Here is an 18391-nt window from a genome sequence, read left to right on the forward strand (position 1 = left end):
CACTATAGCGGAACACTGCCATTAAGACTGATTTGCGACACGTCCCCATTTGACATTGGGCTGTGTTAAGCCATTGTATGCCAAATGGCAGAGAAGCCCCCATCGCTTTTTACTGACAAACGCTATCCAAGCCCGAGCAAAACTACAGCCAGCTCAACAAGGAAGCTTTGGCTGCCGTGGCGGGCATCAAAAGATTCCATGAATACTTATACAGAAGACAGTTTGAGTTAATCACGGACCACAAGCCACTCCTGGGGATCATCGCGGGAGACACACACACCCATCCTATCACCAAGAATGTGAGATGAATGGAATTCCTCACAGCCTATGATTACCAATTCAAGTACAGACCTGGAAAGACCATCGACCACGCTGATGCCCTCAGCAGATGCCCATTACCGGAACCAGTGGAAGACCCAGCACCAGCCACAACCACACTACTAATAGAAACTATAGAGAACACACAGATCTCAGCTGCTGACATCGCGAGAGCAACAACCAGAGACAGAACCTTGGCGCAGGTTTTGAATTGGGTCTGGAAAGGATGGCCTAAGATGGACATAGATGCTGAATTTCAATCTTTCAAGATGAGAAGAACAGAACTATCAGGGTTGAGATGGTGTTTGTTGTGGGGAGATAACATATTAGAGTTGTTACACAAGGGGCACCCAGAGATAGTGAAAATGAAGGCGCTCACCAGAAGCTACGTTTGGTGGCCAGGAATGGACAAAGAAATAGAAACATGGGTCGCAACTTGCACACCCTGCCAAGAATCTCGCCCAGCACCACACACAGCACCCACACATGACTGGGAAAACCCAGGGACTCCTTGGTCCTGAATACACATAGATTTTGCGGGACCCTGTCAAGGGAACACATTTCTCATTATCGTCGATGCCTATTCCACATGGTTGGAAGTAAATGTAATGCCATCAACAACATCCGAGTTCTCCGAAGACTGTTTGCAACACATGGGCTGCCCGATTTGGTAGTTTCTAATAATGGGCCCCAATTCATGGCTAACCAATTCGAAATGTTTTTAGCTAGTCAGGGGATCTGGCATGCACTATCTGCACCGGGAAAAACATCCACTAATGGATTGGTGGAATGGATGGTGAGAACAACCAAGGAGACCCTAGCAAGATTGGGCCCGGGAGACATACAAGCGAAGATAGATAAACTGCTTAGTATACAGCACATAACACCGAGCACCAACACACACAGAAACCCTGCAGAACTGCTAATGGGGAGGAAGCTAAGGTCTAATTTAGACAGACTACATCCCCATTACAGCACAGAGAAACCAGTAGATTCAACCAGTAAGGTTAGACAGTTCCACATAGGGGACAAAGTGTATGCAAATAATTTCAGTGGAAACCCTTTATGGGTCCCAGCAGAAATAACTCAAATCACATGCCCTCTATCCTACCGGATAGAAATGGAGGATGGCCGGAGCAGGAAAAGACACATAGACCAATCAGAGGCCGAATAGTCAGAAAGGAACACGACTCACAAGACAAAACACAAGGGCGACAAAAAAAACTTCACATAGAAACCACAGAAACAGGCCTGGCCCTACACAGAACACAAACAAACGGACAACAGAGACAGCACTCAAACCTGACCAGCGACAGCGAACACTTATCTGGGGTCCAGGAGAGAGTTCTTGAGGGCAGCGACAGTCCACCGTTCCAGCTGGGGGAGGAAGGGATAGATGTCCAGTAAGATAGAGTTCGAGAGAGTTCCAAAAGCACCTTCGGGAGACACACAGAATTCAACCTCTCGCTCCAAGACCATTGTAACAACTGAACTGCTCAGGTCGTCGTGCCCCGAGAAGACCCACCTACTTGCGTGATTACGTGGCTTAAGAGACTCCAGGATTGGTCAATGCTGATCTAGAGGGGAGGGGTGTTGAGTATTGAATGACAATATAAATGGACCAATTAGATTCAAACAAATGGAGCAGGAAATTTGGAAGCTGTCAGTGGCTGAAGCCATGGACAGCTCTCTCTAAAAGAGGCTGCCAAGGCTCACAGTTCATTGCTGTACCAGAGCTAATAAACTGCTATAACTGAAATCCTAGTCCTGTGTTCCTTCTGCGCCCACTATCTAACAACCTCCAAGGTCCCTTCCAATTCTGTATTCTATTCTATTCTATTCTGTCTTTAATTTTGGGCCTTATGGAAAAAGACTTGGAGAAAAAAATTGGAACTTTGTTACTATATATGTTGACAGCAGCAAGACTATTGTGCGTGCAAAAATGGAAGAAACTTTGATTCCTACCATGGATGAATAGTTGCAGCAACTGATGGAGTTGGTTGAAATGGCAAAATTAACTATTTTGATTAAAGAAAAGATCACTTCTGAACTTTGTGCTTGAAGTGGAAAAGAATGAAACTTTGATTTTGGGTTTTACCAATTAGACTGGTATATCCTTATAGAAATGACTAGTTTATATTATTATGAAAAAAACAAAAAGTTGTGATTTGATGTTAATGCCTCATTTTACTGTAACAGAGAGAGTTGGTAGTCAATACTTCTTTTTCTTTTTCCTAATCCTTTCTCACTTTTATTTCCCCCCGCCTTCCCCCCGCCTTCCACCCCACTGTTTTCCTACTTACTTTCATATTTTGTATCTTATTTTATCTAATAACTCAATAAAAATTAATATATGTCCTAGGAATGAGAATTTATTTCAAAATTTGCATATTATATGACAAAAATGTCTGAATTCCTTCTGCTCTTGAACAAGTCCTTTTTTGACATCATTTTTGTTTGTGAGACTTGGTTGAACGCGTCATTTCTAGACACTTTTTTTTTACCTCAAGTGATTATCACGTTTTTCGGTCTGACCATGAAAATCACAGAGGTGGTAGTGTTGCAATTTTTTACAAAAAGTCCCTAGGATTGAAAAAGATTAATGTTACTCCTGAGCTTGCTTTTCCAGAGTCCATTGTTTGTGACCTGACTCTAAATACTACAAGAATGGCTTCTTGTTATGTTACAGAGCCCCTGATTGTGATCTTGGCCATGGGAAAAAGTGAATTGAACTATTAACCTGGGCGGCTTCTTGCCCACATCCTTTTGTTCTTCTTGGCAACTTTAATTTGCAATTAGTTAATTGGGCCTTAAATGAATCAACAAGTGAATCAGTGATCATAATATGATTGACTTTTGTATCAATCTGTATCCTCCTAAACTGGGTCTTAATGACTGTTCTCCAAATTACAATTTTAAAACAGCAAACTATGATTTAATAGCTGCTGATTTTGCATCTTTAAATTGGCACCATCTGTTTTCAGGTTGTAAAAATGTAGATTTTTAGAACATCTTTTTGCTTGAAATTAATCGAGCTATAAATTATTACGTACCAAAAAAAGCCAAAAACATTATAAAGAATAAATTACCCAAGGCAATAAGAAAATTACAATCTAAGAAAAAAATCTCATTGGCAGAACAAGAAGATAGGTTAGGTTGCCAACTTCAAATGCTGCTACAAAGTCTTATGTCATCAAATTAAAGGTGAATGAACCAATTATCTCTGTAAACAGAAGAAAAGCTGTTAAACTCAAACTCTATGTGAGCCTTTTACAACTTTGTTAACTCGAAACTTAAAGACTCACAAGTGATTCCACCCCTAAAAGGGCAAAACGTGGTTGATTGTAATGATAATGTTGGTCAGGCCAATATATTCAATACATTTTAGTTCAGTTTTTGTGGATAGCAATGGTTGCAATCCCTCATTCGCAAGTTGAATCTTAAATAGTTGTAGCAAATTGCTGAATATTAATTTTACAGTAGATAATGTTGAATTAGCATTATGTAATCTAAAGCCATTGCTATCCACAGGACCAGATGGATTATGTGTTCTTTTCTTGCAAAAGCTTGCTACCGTCCTAGCTGAACCTTTGTGTACAATTTTTGAAGTATCGTTTTGAACTAGTTCTTTGCCTGATCTATGGTCATCAGCTATAGTTATATCAATCTTTAAAAAAGGTGACCCTAGTTCGGTAAAAAATTATAGCAATCTCTCTATGCTGTGTTACATGCAAAGTTATGAAATCAATTATAAACCAATCCATTGTTCACCACTTAGAAACAAACAAACAGTTTGGCTTTAGGAAAAAGATATCCTGTAATTTACAACTTTTGCACTGTAAAAACATCTGGACTACATGTCTTGATCAAGGTAAAGCTGTAGATGTAATTTACATAGATTTTTGTAAAGTTTTTGATACAGTAGTACATGATAAACTGCTGTTAAAATTAAACTCTTACGGCATTTCTGGACCTTTGTATAAGTGGATTGCTGCTTTCCTGTCTAATAGACTGCAGAAAGTCAAAATAGGGAACTCGCTGTCTAATCCTGAATTAGGTAACAATGGTGTTCCTCAAGGCAGCATTTTAGGTCCCACGTTTTTCTTGCTTTATATCAACTATTTATGTGATCAGCTTAAAAGCAATTGTGTCCTGTTTGCTGATGACATAAAATTATTTAATACTACAGATAATTCTGTTGTTTTGCAAAGTGCTCTTGACTCTGAATGGTCATCTATTTGGCAACTTCAAATTTTGATTAATAAATGGTCTGTCTTACATATTGGTAAACGTAATCAGAATGTCAAGTATAAGCTAGGTGGTATTGATCTAGCAGATGACCCTCACTTTGTCAAGGACCTAGGTGTACTTATTTCTAATGTTCCAAAGTTCATTGTTAACAGCATTACTAAAAAAGCATTAAGTTTGAAAATCTAATTTTGAAAAGCTTTTTTTCTGGAAACCTCATATTGCTAATTAGAGCTTATAAAACTTATGCTAGACCAATCTTAGAGTATTGTTCAATGTTTGGAATCCCCACCATATATCTGACATCAGTACAACCGAGCAGGCTCAGAAGTATTTCACAAGAAAAGTTTTGCACTTTTCTGTATACAATAGAATTCCCTATGCTACTAGGAGGGATGTGGTGGCTCAGTGGCTAAGACACTGAGTTTGTCTATTAAAAGATTGGCAGTTCAGCAGTTCGAATCTCTAGTGCTGCGTAATGGGGTGAGCTCCCATTTTTTATTCCCGCTTCTGCCAACCTAGCAGTTCAAAAACATGTAAAAAATACAAGTAGAAAAATAGGGACCACCTTTGATGGGAAGGTAACAATGTTCTGTGCACCTTTGGCATTTAGTCATGCTGGCCACATGACCATAGAGACGTCTTTGGACAGTGCTGGCTCTTTGGCTTTGAAACGGAGATGAGCACCACCCCCTAGAATCAGGAACGACTAGCACATATGTTCAAGGGGAAATTTTACCTTTACCTTAAAATTCACGGAAGTCAATTTGCAACTGAAACTATGAAAATTTGTAGCTAAGACAACTGGATCAGATAGAGCATTCCAGACTTTGCCAACTGTATTACAGAAATCATATTTTTTTTACAGTCAAGTTTAGAATGATATACATTGAGTTTAAAGTTGTTGCTCATGTGAGTATTATTGCAATTAAAACAGACACATGAAAGGCACACCGAACACTGTTACCTTCCCACCAAAGTTGGTCCCTATTTTTCTACTTGCATTTTTTATGTGCTTTCAACTGCTAGGTTGGCAGAAGCTGGGACAAGTAACAGGAGCTCACTCTGTTACATGGCACTAGGGATTCAAACTGCTGAAAAGTCAACCTTTTGATCAACAAGTTCAGCATCTTAGCCACTGAGCCACCATGTCCCTCTGTCCATGGACCTTACTTCATACTTATGTGGTCAGTAGAAGGGGCAAGCATAAGTGCACAATCGTGCATATTGTCCCTGTCATTGTATTTTTTCTTTTATTTTTGTTCTCATTTTTGTTTGACAAATTCTAATAAATTAAAATAAAATTAAAAGAGCAAGGGTATTCTCATTTTAATATAGCCAAAGAAGGATGCTGGCCCATAAACTATCCATTAATAAATCACTATGAAAAACATATAAAACATGAACGTGCTCCAAAATAAACTTTTCCTTTATTAGCCAAAGGAGCATACAGAACCTAACAAAATTCCATATATGTATATGGCAATTCTTTCAGCTTTTGGCAACATATGGACACATCTGATTATATTAATCAAAATTTACATTCAGGTAATCATCATTCACATTTAACTGCCTATAACACATCCATTCTTTGATCTTGAAACAGATCTATTTTAAGGGCTTCTTTTCTCCATATCAAGTTTTATGTATAAATTAAGTTAAATCAAGGTCAGAGTAATTTTTTAAAATTCCATCAAGATAAATTAATATACATAAATACAGTTCACAATAATCTAAAAATATTTCATTAAAAAAAACCAGTTATTATTCCTTCCTTACTAAATTTTTTTTCCTGTTCATCTCAGGTCTCAGTAAAATGATGTAGCATTTGGGGAAAAATATACACCCCAGTAAACCAGCACTGGAGGATAAGATGGAGAAGATCTCCACAGCTACCATGTATTTTCCTTTGGTGCTCAGATAGGTTGGAACAAATGACAGCCAAACGCTGCAGAAGACCAACATGCTGAAAGTGATGAACTTAGCCTCATTGAAATTGCTGGGAAGCTTCCTGGCTTGAAAAGCAATGTTAAAGCTGACAATAGCCAGGAAGCCCATGTAACCCAGGACACAGTAAAACATGATCACTGAGCCTTCATTGCATTCCATTATGATTTCTCCCTTCAGTGAGTGCAGGTCTGTATCTGGGAAAGGAGGAGAGGTACTCAGCCAAACAGTGCAAATTCCTACCTGAATGAAGGAACCTGAAAGGACAATAGAATTGGCCAGTCCTTTCCCTACCCATTTCCTCAATCCAGAGCCTGGTTTTGTTGCCATAAATGCCAGGATCACAGTCATGGTTTTTGCCAGTATAGATGAAAGTACCACTGAGAAGGAAATGCCAAAAGTCATTTGCCGGAGAAGGCAGGTCATCTTTTTAGGTCTTCCTATGAAGTGGAAGGAGCAGAGGAAACAGAGGAGAAGGGAAAGGAGGAGGATACAAGTGAGGCTCCAGTTGTTGGCTTTGACAATTGGAGTCTCTCGATGCGTCCAAAATAGTCCAAACACGGGGACTGTAATCAAAGTGAAAACAATAGCCAAAGTAACAAAGAGGATTCCTAAAGGTTCGTCATAAGAAAGATAGGTCAACACTTTGGGAATACATTGATTTTGGTTGTTGTTGGGATATTCATTTTCTGGACATTTCATGCAGACATCCATATCTGGAAAAAGAAAAAAGAAATTAGCTTTCCAATATAGCATACTTTATATCAGTATAGAATATATAGTATACAATTGATGTTCGTATGTTACGTATTTTGAGAAGAGAATATACCAATTATTTTTTTAATAAAAGATTATACATCAGTCTCATAAAGTAAATTTGAGCCTGAGGGCCTTCATTATGCACAGAGAATGTTGTTTGAAAATTAAAATCAAATAAAAGTGTTTTCTATCCCTCTCTTCATTTGTAAATTGAGATTGTTACTAATACTGTTAGTATTAGATTGTTACTAATACTCTACTAATACTAGAGCCTTGGTAGTACAGTGGTCTAAAGCACCCTGTTATTAATACCAGCTGCCTGCAATTACTGCAGGTTTGAATCTTGCCAGGCTCAAGGTTGTCTCAGCCTTCCATCCTTTCTCAGGTAGGTAAATTGAGGACTCAGTTGTGGAGGCAATAAGCTGACTTTGTATAAATATACAAAAGGATGAAGGCTATTGCTTAGCACATTGTAAGCCGCCCTGAGTCTCTGGAGAAGGGCGGCATATAAATCAAATTTTAAAAAAAACTGTAACCAGTGATGGGTTGCTACCAGTTCACCCCAGATCGGGTGAACTGGTAGCGGTGGAAGGCTCCCCCCACCTGGCCAGACATCTCTGCGCATGCACAGAAGCTTCTACGCATGCACAGAAGGAAGCACGCGCACCCACAAGCAAACCAGTAGCGACAGGATTTGAATCTCTCTACTGCTGTAGACTCTTAAGTACCCTTCCATTTTGGATTAGCTATATTTGCAATTTCAGAGACAAGTTTGTAAAAATAAATATTATAAATACTTTATACTAATAAATTAATTTCATATATCATTTTAAGAAATTGGAGAAGCCTATTTTGTCTAAATTATGGCAATCAATCTGGATAACCAAATTAAAAATTGAATGGATATAGAATACTTTTATTAGATTTATTATATCAGATTTATTAGAACTTTATTTATTAGAAAACACTAAATTCTCATGTTATTACAGATGTAAAGGGAGAAATGCTTCAATGAATTATATTTTTGTCACATCATACACATTATCCTGCCCTTTGTACTTATTTGACCATGAATTTAATATTTTCAGTTAGCATATTTTTGAACTACATCTCCATTAAATGGAATGTCATAGCTGAATAATGGAAATCAATTTCACATCCTTTTTTGCTTTGCTCAGAGACTAGTCCTTCCAACAGTGGAAGGATAAATTTATGTCACAGATACATTTATAACCTGGTGTTGCCTTAGCCTATGAATGAATTCCTTTAAAATTGATTTATACCCTGCTGATTACATTGCCATTTGTCATCATAAAAAACTTTTGTTTAAAATTTTAATTGCATATATACATGCATGAGAAGGAGATATATAAGAGAGCAAGATAGGGAGAGACAGAAAGAAAGAGAAGAAAGAATATTATGGAGGGGTCTTTTTCTCAGGTTCTTTTGTTTTTGCTGTCATTCATGTGGTTCCCTTAAATAGATCAAAGCTCTGGATTGGATTTTTGCTAGTCAGTAAACCAAACTCCTCTTTTTGTCCTACCTATTTCATCAGAGATCTGTCCCTCTGAACAGGGCACACAATCATAGCAACAAAATTTCTCTCCTTCCTTCTTCTTTCTGCTGGAGCCTGGATAGCAGTGGTCATTGCACGTAGAAATGGGAAGCACCTGAACAATAATAGGTATGAGAGAATCAGAGAATAAAGTACTTAAAATAGTAAAACTTTCCAAAACAGGAACCCACAATCAGAATGAAGAAGCAGGGGAGAAAAATGAAAATGAGGAAACTTGAGTTAATAGGAGGGAATTGGCATTGACTTCTTTGGATGTTCTAGCAGAGGATCTAGAATGTCAGAAAATTATGTTTTCTTAGGATCTGACAGGTATTTGGATTAGGTTTTTTTTTTTTTTTTGCTAAAGAAAAACAAATGTAATCCAGAATGTTTAAAACCAGAATGTGGCACTACAGATAGTCCCAGATATACAAACAGAATGGGGTGCAGAATTTCAGTCATAAGATGCTGCAGTTCAAAGTCAGGATACTGTGTGAAATATTCAATTTTTGCAACAATTTTACAATGGTTGCAAAGTGAATCACATCATTGTTAATCCAGTTACATATTCATTAAGAAAATCTGCCAAATAAGATTTTTGTTTGTTTGTTTGTTTTGCTGATAACTGGCTAAAAATTCTGCAAATCAGGGTTATGTCACTATGCGACACTGCAACTGTATCTGAGCCAGTTGGCATGAGCCAGAAATGTGATCATGTGACAAGAAGGAAGGCTGCAATCTCTGCTTTGAGGAAATGTCATTTTCTTCAATTATTGCCATGTATTTCACAATGGCTCCAAAGAGCACTTTTTCTTCTATTATTAGTTATCAATCTGCAGCTTCTCCTCACCTGGTTAAAGCTTCTGTGCCATACAATTTGATTGTCATCAAGAGTTAATTCTCTGCCTGGTGGAGCCCGAGGTTCCAATGTTCCAACCTTCACTCGAGAAAAAGAATTATTGGGGAAAGTAATCCAGTTTGCAACATCAAAACCCGTAATCAGTTGTCTGTTTTCATCAAATGTAATAGTGTCTCCTATACTGTTGTTGAATACAATGCTTTTCAAGACAAAATGAAACTATATTTAAAAAAAAATGAAAGAAATTAAGAGCAAGACTTGTAATCATAACAACTGCATAAAATTATTTCAAGCTGAACTAGCCTGCTTTGAAAAATGCAAATGAGGATTGAATGTACTTCAAGTCCTTTGATAACATGTCCACAACTGCTTTCCTAGGAATAAGAAAGAGTGACTGGTCTAAGCTCACCAGTTGGCTTTGTGCCTAAACAGGAGTAGAAGTCACATCTCCCAATTTCTAGTTTGGTACATTAACCAAAATGGTTGTCATCCTACATCTTCCATATTTTACTTCCAGCTCATTAAGCTCATTAAGAGCCATGGTGATGCAGTGGTTAAAATGAAGTACTGCAGGCTACTTCTGCTGACAGCCGGCTGCCTACAATTTGGCAGTTCAAATCTCAACAGGCTCAAGGTTGACTCAGCCTTCCATCCTTCCAAGGTTGGTAATATAGGGACCCAGATTGTTGGGGGCAATATGCTGACTCTGTAAACTGCTTAGAGAGGGCAGAAAAGCACTGTGAAGTGGTATATAAGTCTAAATGCCACAGTATTGCTAATGCTATTAATTGTTGACTGTTAATCCCTTTTAACCACAGTTAAATATGCCCCATTTTTTCAAAATATTAAAAATAATTGTTGTTATCTTCAAAGCAGAGATTTATGCTAAATAGATTATAACGGTTTTTATGATAAACAGAATTTCCAGGAACATGAGGGAAGTTAACTCACAATGATTGTCTAATTAGAAAACCCACAGTTTTTTGGCTGCATAGAATATGAAATCACTCCAAAATGGATTCTCAAATAGTGTTTCTCAAATTCCATGACAAAGTAGCCAGTCCTCATTGACATAGATGGATTATCTACATCAGAGGTTTCCAACCTCTGGGCTATAGCCCATTACTGGATGGTGAGTGCAGGTGCAGCTCCATTTCCACAAGCAATGGGCATGCACTCTCACATGTGAAGCCCACTGCTGGGACAAATAGACCTTCACATGCACACGTGAGAGTGCCTGCCACTTATGCAAGTGGAGCTGCATATCTACCACTCACAAAAAAACATTTTTTCTCCCCCACCGCCAGTCCACAAAGCTGTAAAGGTTGGTGACTACTGATCTACATTTAATAACCCAACTGGAAATTTAGAAGATACAATTTTATCTTTACTGAATTCTGAAACTCTAAACATAATAAATATTTAATCTTAACATAATTGTTCTTTCTCACTTCAACAGCCTCACTTCATAGTTTGTATATTTTCTATGGCTCTTAGATTCCAAAACAGATTAATATGTAAAACTACTGCTCTTAGGAAAAACAACAATGGCCATCCCTGTATAAAGGCTGTGGGTCTAGTAAATTCTGTAGAATAGAAAAACGCTTCTCCTAAACCAAAGATAATTTAAATTAGTAGTTATATTTTTCCCATTTGGGAAAGAAATATCCCTACAAAATAAGTACTCATATAAAAGCTTTTATTTTCAAAAGGAAAAGTGCTTTTTATTCAACAAAATTCATTGGTATAACAGTGCTGTGTAACATTATTCCCAGTAGCTTTATGTATAACATCATTCCCAATATATGATGGTGCAATTAAACAAACCATTTTCATGTAATAGAAATAAAATAAAATACCTGCCATGGTTGTAAATCCTGAAATATTACTTGTTCTGTTCCTATTGCATTTCTACATCTGGATCTGGATTTGAGTAAGACATCCAAAGAATGCACCATAACATAGACTGCATTATAAATGTTGTAGCTGTGTCCACTCATGCTCGTTTCAAATAATATACTCGGCACACTCTCTAACTTCTCATCCCCAGTGCACAATACCTTGTTATCTTCATTTATACTGGACATGTGTAATGGGCAGTCAAATGCCTGCTCCCAAAAATTCTGAATGAAACTGTCTTCTTTTGCCCAAGATGGCCTTACAGTGTGAAGAAATTCTTGGAATCCAGGGGGCTCTTTTGAGCGAACTGTGAATGATAGAGCACCATAGAAACTCTGTATATCCCAAAGTCTCTGAACAGACATTGATTCAAAATTCCAGTGGGATGTAATAATCCACACTTTACCTAAAAGTGGCCATGAAAAAACAGATGCTACAAGGATGATCATTCTCAGATTTTGCATGGCTGGACTTAGGGCGTAGATTAAACACACTTTGACTTTATCCTCCACAAAGAATTGATCATATCTTAACTGCACTGTAAGCAACTGAATATATTCATCTATATATGCCTTCCTTGGTGTTCTACATATGAAAGCATAACAAATGCTGTTTTGGAAAAGCAATGGTTCAATTTTCTGCAAAAACATGTGCCCATAGTCATCATCCACAGCCAAGATCCCAATCCAATTCCATCCAAAATGCTGAAGTAACTGAATAACCCCAGTGTATTGATGCATTTCATTTGGGACCATTTGGTACAAGGATGGAAATAGATTTTTCTCACCATGTACTGAAGAAAATGTTCCATAGGCAAGCTGAAAGTCAATATGTAGCAAATTATCAAAACCATTACATAAGAATATGAAATGGGATTCATATTCATCATAACTAAGGCAAAAAGTTGGCACTGACCTGTAGCTGGAAATTATGTAGTTAGTTCATATACCATGTTTCCCCAAAAATAAGACTTAGTTGTATATTTTTTTGAACCCTGAAATAAGCACTTGGCCTTATTGCCATGTGCTCAAAAGTTTTATTGGTCTTATTATCAGGGGATGTCTTATTTTGGGGGAAATGATATTTCCAGTATTGTATCAGTTATAAGCATCACCTATGTTTCTAAGCCCATTTTAACTGAATGTGAAAACACTTAAAACATAGCACAAAACTGAAAGCAAGGCATTTATTATCTGAAAAAGTCTTCTTGTTTGATTTCCTGAAGGGAATCAAGTACCATGTAGGACAGGCAGAATGTTTTCTGTAGTGACCCAACCATTTTAAAACTCAACAGGAGTTTGCTAATCTTCTCTATTTTAGGGAATCTACAAAGAATCCTTAATTTCTAAATTACTCATCCCCATAGTTTATTTGTACAGTGTTTTCCTAGATTTTCCACTCGGAAAGTGAAGTCTGGAAAGGTGCTTTAAGAAGGAAAGAAATTAAAGAAATTGAGATTTCTAGAGAGTAATCTCAAGGATCTACCTGTGGAATCTTGTAGTTGCCAAGGACTGTGGCCATGATGAATGAGGTCTCCGACAAACGTCCTCCGATAGCAGCAATTAATGTTTTCTTTAAATCACAAGTAAAGTTGGGAACAAATTTCTGCTGTGTAGAAAGTAAGTCCAATGTTGCCTTATAGGTTACCCTCTCAGGGAAGTAATTGTTCACAATGTGAAAACCCAATGTGATGTTCGGTAGGAGCTTAGGGTTCCTATTTATTTCCTTGACAGCAAACACCAAAGCAAGGAGGTGTTGATACGTCTTTGGCATAGAACTGCAACAAAAACTATCAATTTAACTAAGCTCATCTTTCCCTTATACTTGGGTACTGAAAACTATAAAACTGAATGCCATGTCGTTCAAAGTCATCCATAGAACCAGTCCGACAATTAACTGAGAGGCAGTTCCTTCAAGCTACAGTTGCTGAAACTCAGCAGTTAGGTGGAAGAGATGCTGAAACTCTTAAATAACCGAACTCCTCAAAAGAGTTGCTATACCTTGTCTCATTGCAAGTGTTCAAGAAAAAAATCAATGTGACTTTAGATTGGTGTCTGAATGGACTAGGAGAAAGCAATTCTTATATCTCCTTGAGGTGACAAAATAATTTGTACCTCTCCAAAGAAAAGGCAAGTTGTTTTTTATTTAATCTCCTGCCATAATTTGTCATTGGAAAGACACAGTTTACAAATCATAGACATGAAATATGCTTTGAATCCATATCTAATTGTTACACTTCTTGTTTAATATGTAGCCTTATTAACAAATCTCCTTTCCCATCAGGTATGGTACAATCCATGGCATGTGTTTTGCTTATAATACAGTACATGAACACTTAGAGCATCATTGATGCCATCCCCATCCTATTTTTGGTAATATCAGACAAGCATAGAAAAACTCAAAGAAGTAGTTCAGGTTCACAGTTGTAGGTGACAGGCCCATAGAATCACCAAGAGTGAACATCATCATGTTATCTATTCAAGGTGCTACCACAAAGAAAAGCAGATTAACCTATTCTCCAAAACACCTGAGGGCAGGACACAAAGCAACAGATTGAAACTAATCAAGGAGAGAACCAACCTACAACTAAGGAGAAATGTCTTGACAGAACAATTAATCAGTGGAACGACTCGCTTCCAGAAGTTGTGGTGCTCCAATGCTGTAGATTTTTTAAAAGAGATTTGACAACCATTTGTCTGAAGTGATGGTTGGGCTTGAAGACCTCCAAGGTCCTTTTTAACTCTGTTATTCTGTTATCATCATCATCAAAATGGTTGACAATTGTGATTCAAGAAAACATAGATTTTCCTATACATAAAAGTTTCCTATGTCTACAAAATTAAATTCCATGGCATCGTTTTTGACTATTCTTATGGCCTCTAAGAAAGTTACCACAGTACTGGAATGTTTTCTCCCAACCTATTCTTTTTTTTTCAGTCTTCATGCATGTGTGTTTCTTTGTACTTCTACCTCCTTTCAATTCTTTAATATCCTTTGAACTAAAGCCATTAAGGGAAAAAAGAGTTTTCTATTTCAGAAGCTACTTTGCAATCTTCATTTCTTTTTTTAGCTGATGGTGAGAAAAGGTATTTTCCTCACTGACTATAAACTAAATAAGATTCTGCAAGTGTTACTATAGCTTATATTTAATAAAGCTTCCATTTCTTTACGTTCCCTTCTATGATCTCTCAACATGCTGAAGATAAATTACATTATCTAAAGTGATATAGTCAGCAAATACAGAGAGTATGACTGTTTTCTTAGTCCTATTAGAGTAATACCAGAATATTATATGAGATCAGAATAAAAAGGCTACAAATGACACTTCTCTCTAAACTATTCAACAAATGATATTTTGAAGATAAGTAGAAGCAGTTTTATTATTAGCCAGAACTTCTGACAAATTATCATAAACTATTACAAATGGTTTATTAATCACAAAGGAAACATCAGTAGAATTGTACACAGATTTGCTGCAGTGAATGAAGGTACATGATGTTTTTCCGTAGTAGCCAATTTCTTACATTTCAAAAAGAGAGAAAATCAATTAACAGAAAATTCCCAAGGACATTGTGGGTATAAAAATGTTCAAAGACTTTTATCACTATAATCCTGCTGCTTAACTCTTCCCCCCACCAATTATTTTGCCCTTACTAGTCTGAAGAGGAAAAGAAGTAGAATTCTTACATCACTTCATTGATTAAGGTCCGAGAGGGATCTTCTGTGAAGGAAGGGCTATTATGAAAGAAGAAGGCTTGAGAGACAATTGCCCCAAAGATAACATTTCCTGGCTGAGCAAATTGATGGGCTATAGGAAGAGGGTCATCGGGTATGCTACAATTCATAGCATATGTTTTGCATGTAATACAGAACAGGAACACAAGGTGCATCATCCCAGTGTTGATAATTTCCATCCTGAAAAACATAGATGTCCCTGCACAGAAAAATATTCTATCTCTATTCCATTAAACTACATGGCATCATTTTTTAAATATCTTTAAATATAAGGTCTCTAAGACAGTTGCCACAGTACTACAAAGAAATAGGAGAGGAAGAAGGGGAAAAAAAGAAGAGAAAAAATTACAGAAACTATTAAGAATGAAATATGTTGGGGCATGAAATGAAGACTTGAACTGAGACCCTTCAAATAATAGTTGTCTATACCCTATTCAACAAAATATATTTTGAAATTAGGTAAATGCACTCACAGTAGGTTGACTTTCTGAAAATTCAGTTTCATAAGGAACGTATAATTTGGACCATTGGGGAAATAATCAAGTCCTCTCCAATTCTAAATATTTTGTAATCTCTCCTGAGAAAAGGGCTCAAAGTGTGTATTTAATTACTGTAATTTGATTTGATTTTTTTACAGCATAATAGTGTGTTAAGCCTTTTTTTTAATCAAATTTCCTGACAGATACACAAGGCAAACTTCATATACAATAAATTGATAGAGTGATTAAAACTGAAAAAATATACTAGGTAAATCTGGTACACTGGATTCATTTCCACGGATACATTAATTACCCTAGGTTGTTTATCAAATCAAAGAAATCTTTGATCTATCTATCTGAGGCATCATTATACCATTCTAATATATCAACATCAGCTAACTTTGATATGAAAAGGAGCAAACATGATTCATTAATAGAGGGGGGAATTACCCTTTTCATCATATACCACATAGTCCAGCAATACTAGATTCATTCACTCAGGTCAGAATTCCACAATTGCATATCAACCTACTCATCAGATAAAGTCAAACTTTGTTGCAAGTGTGGTTTTATTTTATTTTTTTCAAAGAATGAAATTTCTCTTTCTTTTAATGGAGTATTAGTCCCATGTCAAAATGTAGATCACATGACCAGACACCAGACATTTATATTTTATTCGATTTTAGTAATCTAGTTGAAATGTTAATTTATATCGCCAGTCCATGTATCATATATGATATTCCATATGCTAAGTAAATAAGTATTAGTGCCATAACCTAGTACTAGATAAAGTAGAAAAATGTGGGTTAGGCAGCATCACCACCAGATGGATTCATAAACTGGCTGACCAACCGCACTCAATGTGTAGTCCTCAATGGAACTGCATTTACATGGAGGGAAGTATGCAGTAGAGTACCCCAAGGCTCTGTTTTAGGCCCAGTACTCTTCAACATCTTCATCAATGACTTGGACGAGGGAATCACTCCAGAAGATAGGCTCAAGATACAGAAGGATCTTGACAGACTTGGACATTGGACGCTATCTAACAAAATAAAATTCAATGGTGAAAAAAGTAAGGTTCTACATTTAGGCAAGAAAAACAAAATGCACAGGTACAGTATATGTGGTACCTTGCTCAATAGTAGCAACTGTGAGAGGGATCTTGGAGTCCTAGTGGACAACCATTTAAATATGAGCCAGCAGTGTGCAGCAGCTGCTAAAAAAGCCAACACAGTTCTATGCTTCATAAACAGAGGGATACAATCAAGATCACATGAAATATTAATACCACTTTATAATGTCTTGGTAAGGCCACACTTGGAATACTGTGTTCAGTTTTGGTCACCACGATGTAAAAAAAAAGTTGAGACTCTAGAACAGGGGTCCTCAAACTAAGGCCCGCAGGCCAGGTACGGCCTGCCCAGACCATTAATCTGGCTCATGGGGGACAAAGAGGCTGCCCCACCCACCTCACCCCGCCTGCCCACCAGCCCCTACCCTTCAGCCAAGCACAGGACTTACTTTAGCAGGCAGAGTGTTTGTGGGGACAAGGGAAAGAAAAACGGGCCACGTGGAGCTCCCAGGAGGTCTTCACGCAGCTCGTTTATGTCCAACAGAGTGCTTATGGGGAAGGGGAGGGGAAAATGGGCTGCGTGGGGCTCCCGGAAGGCCTTCACGTACCTCATTTATGGCCAGCAGAGTGCTTGTGGGGACATAGAAGGGAAAAATGGGCCCAGGAGTCCTCTGAGGGACCGTTTTTGCCCTCCCCACCCCCAGAAGCACTTTGCCAGCCAATAAAGGGACCCGCCTTTCACTGAGGAAAGAGCTTGAAGATTTACCAGGGACTTCAGTCCACCATCGCTCCACTGAGGGGGGGGAGAAGCCGAAGGGTCCCAATGGAAGAACCTGCGCCTGCCATGTAATTATGCGTTGCTTCCAAGAGTTAGCACTTAGTGCCAAGTACCTGCATGCTTTCCATTCATCCTGGGTGAAACAGAGCGGAAGCAGAAAGGGGCAGGAGGCCTGAAAGCACGTAGAACCCCAGAACAGCGCTCTCTCCTGGCGGCCGAACTTGCATGGAAGTGGCGCAACCCCTGGTCCTGGGCTGGATGCGGGGCCCGAGGAATAGGGGATGGTGAGTGGGCAGCCCTCAGGGGACAGCGTCACCATGGCACTAAGCGTGATTTTTGGAAAAGATGCATAATTATGTGGCAGGTAGAACCTCTCCATTGGGACCCTTCAGCTTTTTTCCCCTTGGCGGAGCGATGGTGGCAAATCTTTGAGCTCTTTCCTCGACCGGTGGCTCTCTTGCCCTACAAGTCAGCCACCTTTCGCTTCAGGGCACAATGGTGTCAGTTGCTCCGAATGAGCCTCCTTCTTTCTTTCCTTCCTTCCTTCCCTTCCCTTCCCTCTGACAGCCATGCAGTGGGAGTGCTGAGTGAGTGATGCAATGCTGGGAGCCGAGTGCAGTTAAGTCTCCCAGGAGAGGTGCCTCCTGGCCCCACCCTTGTCCGGGTCCAATGGCAGCTGCAAGGACTCCTGCGTTGGGCAGCTGTGGTGTCCCTCTGCCTCTGCTTCTTAGTTCAGGCTTTG

At 38.3% G+C, this 18391-nt stretch overlaps 1 protein-coding gene across 1 annotated transcript in view; it reads right to left on the reverse strand.

Moving 5' to 3' along the window:
- Window positions 1-5977: 5977 nt before the first annotated feature.
- Window positions 5978-18391, reverse strand: part of LOC117668697 (vomeronasal type-2 receptor 26-like) — a 38484-nt gene continuing 26070 nt past the window's right edge. Inside the window, exons 3-7 of the mRNA XM_034422759.3 lie at window positions 13071-13193; window positions 11546-12403; window positions 9678-9905; window positions 8816-8942; window positions 5978-7229 (exon numbers count right to left, since the gene is read on the reverse strand). Of these exons, the coding sequence (XP_034278650.2) occupies window positions 6331-7229; window positions 8816-8942; window positions 9678-9905; window positions 11546-12403; window positions 13071-13193 (2235 nt within the window). The 3' untranslated portion in view covers window positions 5978-6330. The remainder of the gene's footprint in view (window positions 7230-8815; window positions 8943-9677; window positions 9906-11545; window positions 12404-13070; window positions 13194-18391) is intronic.

The sequence above is a fragment of the Pantherophis guttatus genome, chromosome 4, assembly GCF_059756535.1.
Source record: "Pantherophis guttatus breed Tessera chromosome 4, ASM5975653v1, whole genome shotgun sequence".
Taxonomy (NCBI): Eukaryota; Metazoa; Chordata; class Lepidosauria; order Squamata; family Colubridae; genus Pantherophis; species Pantherophis guttatus.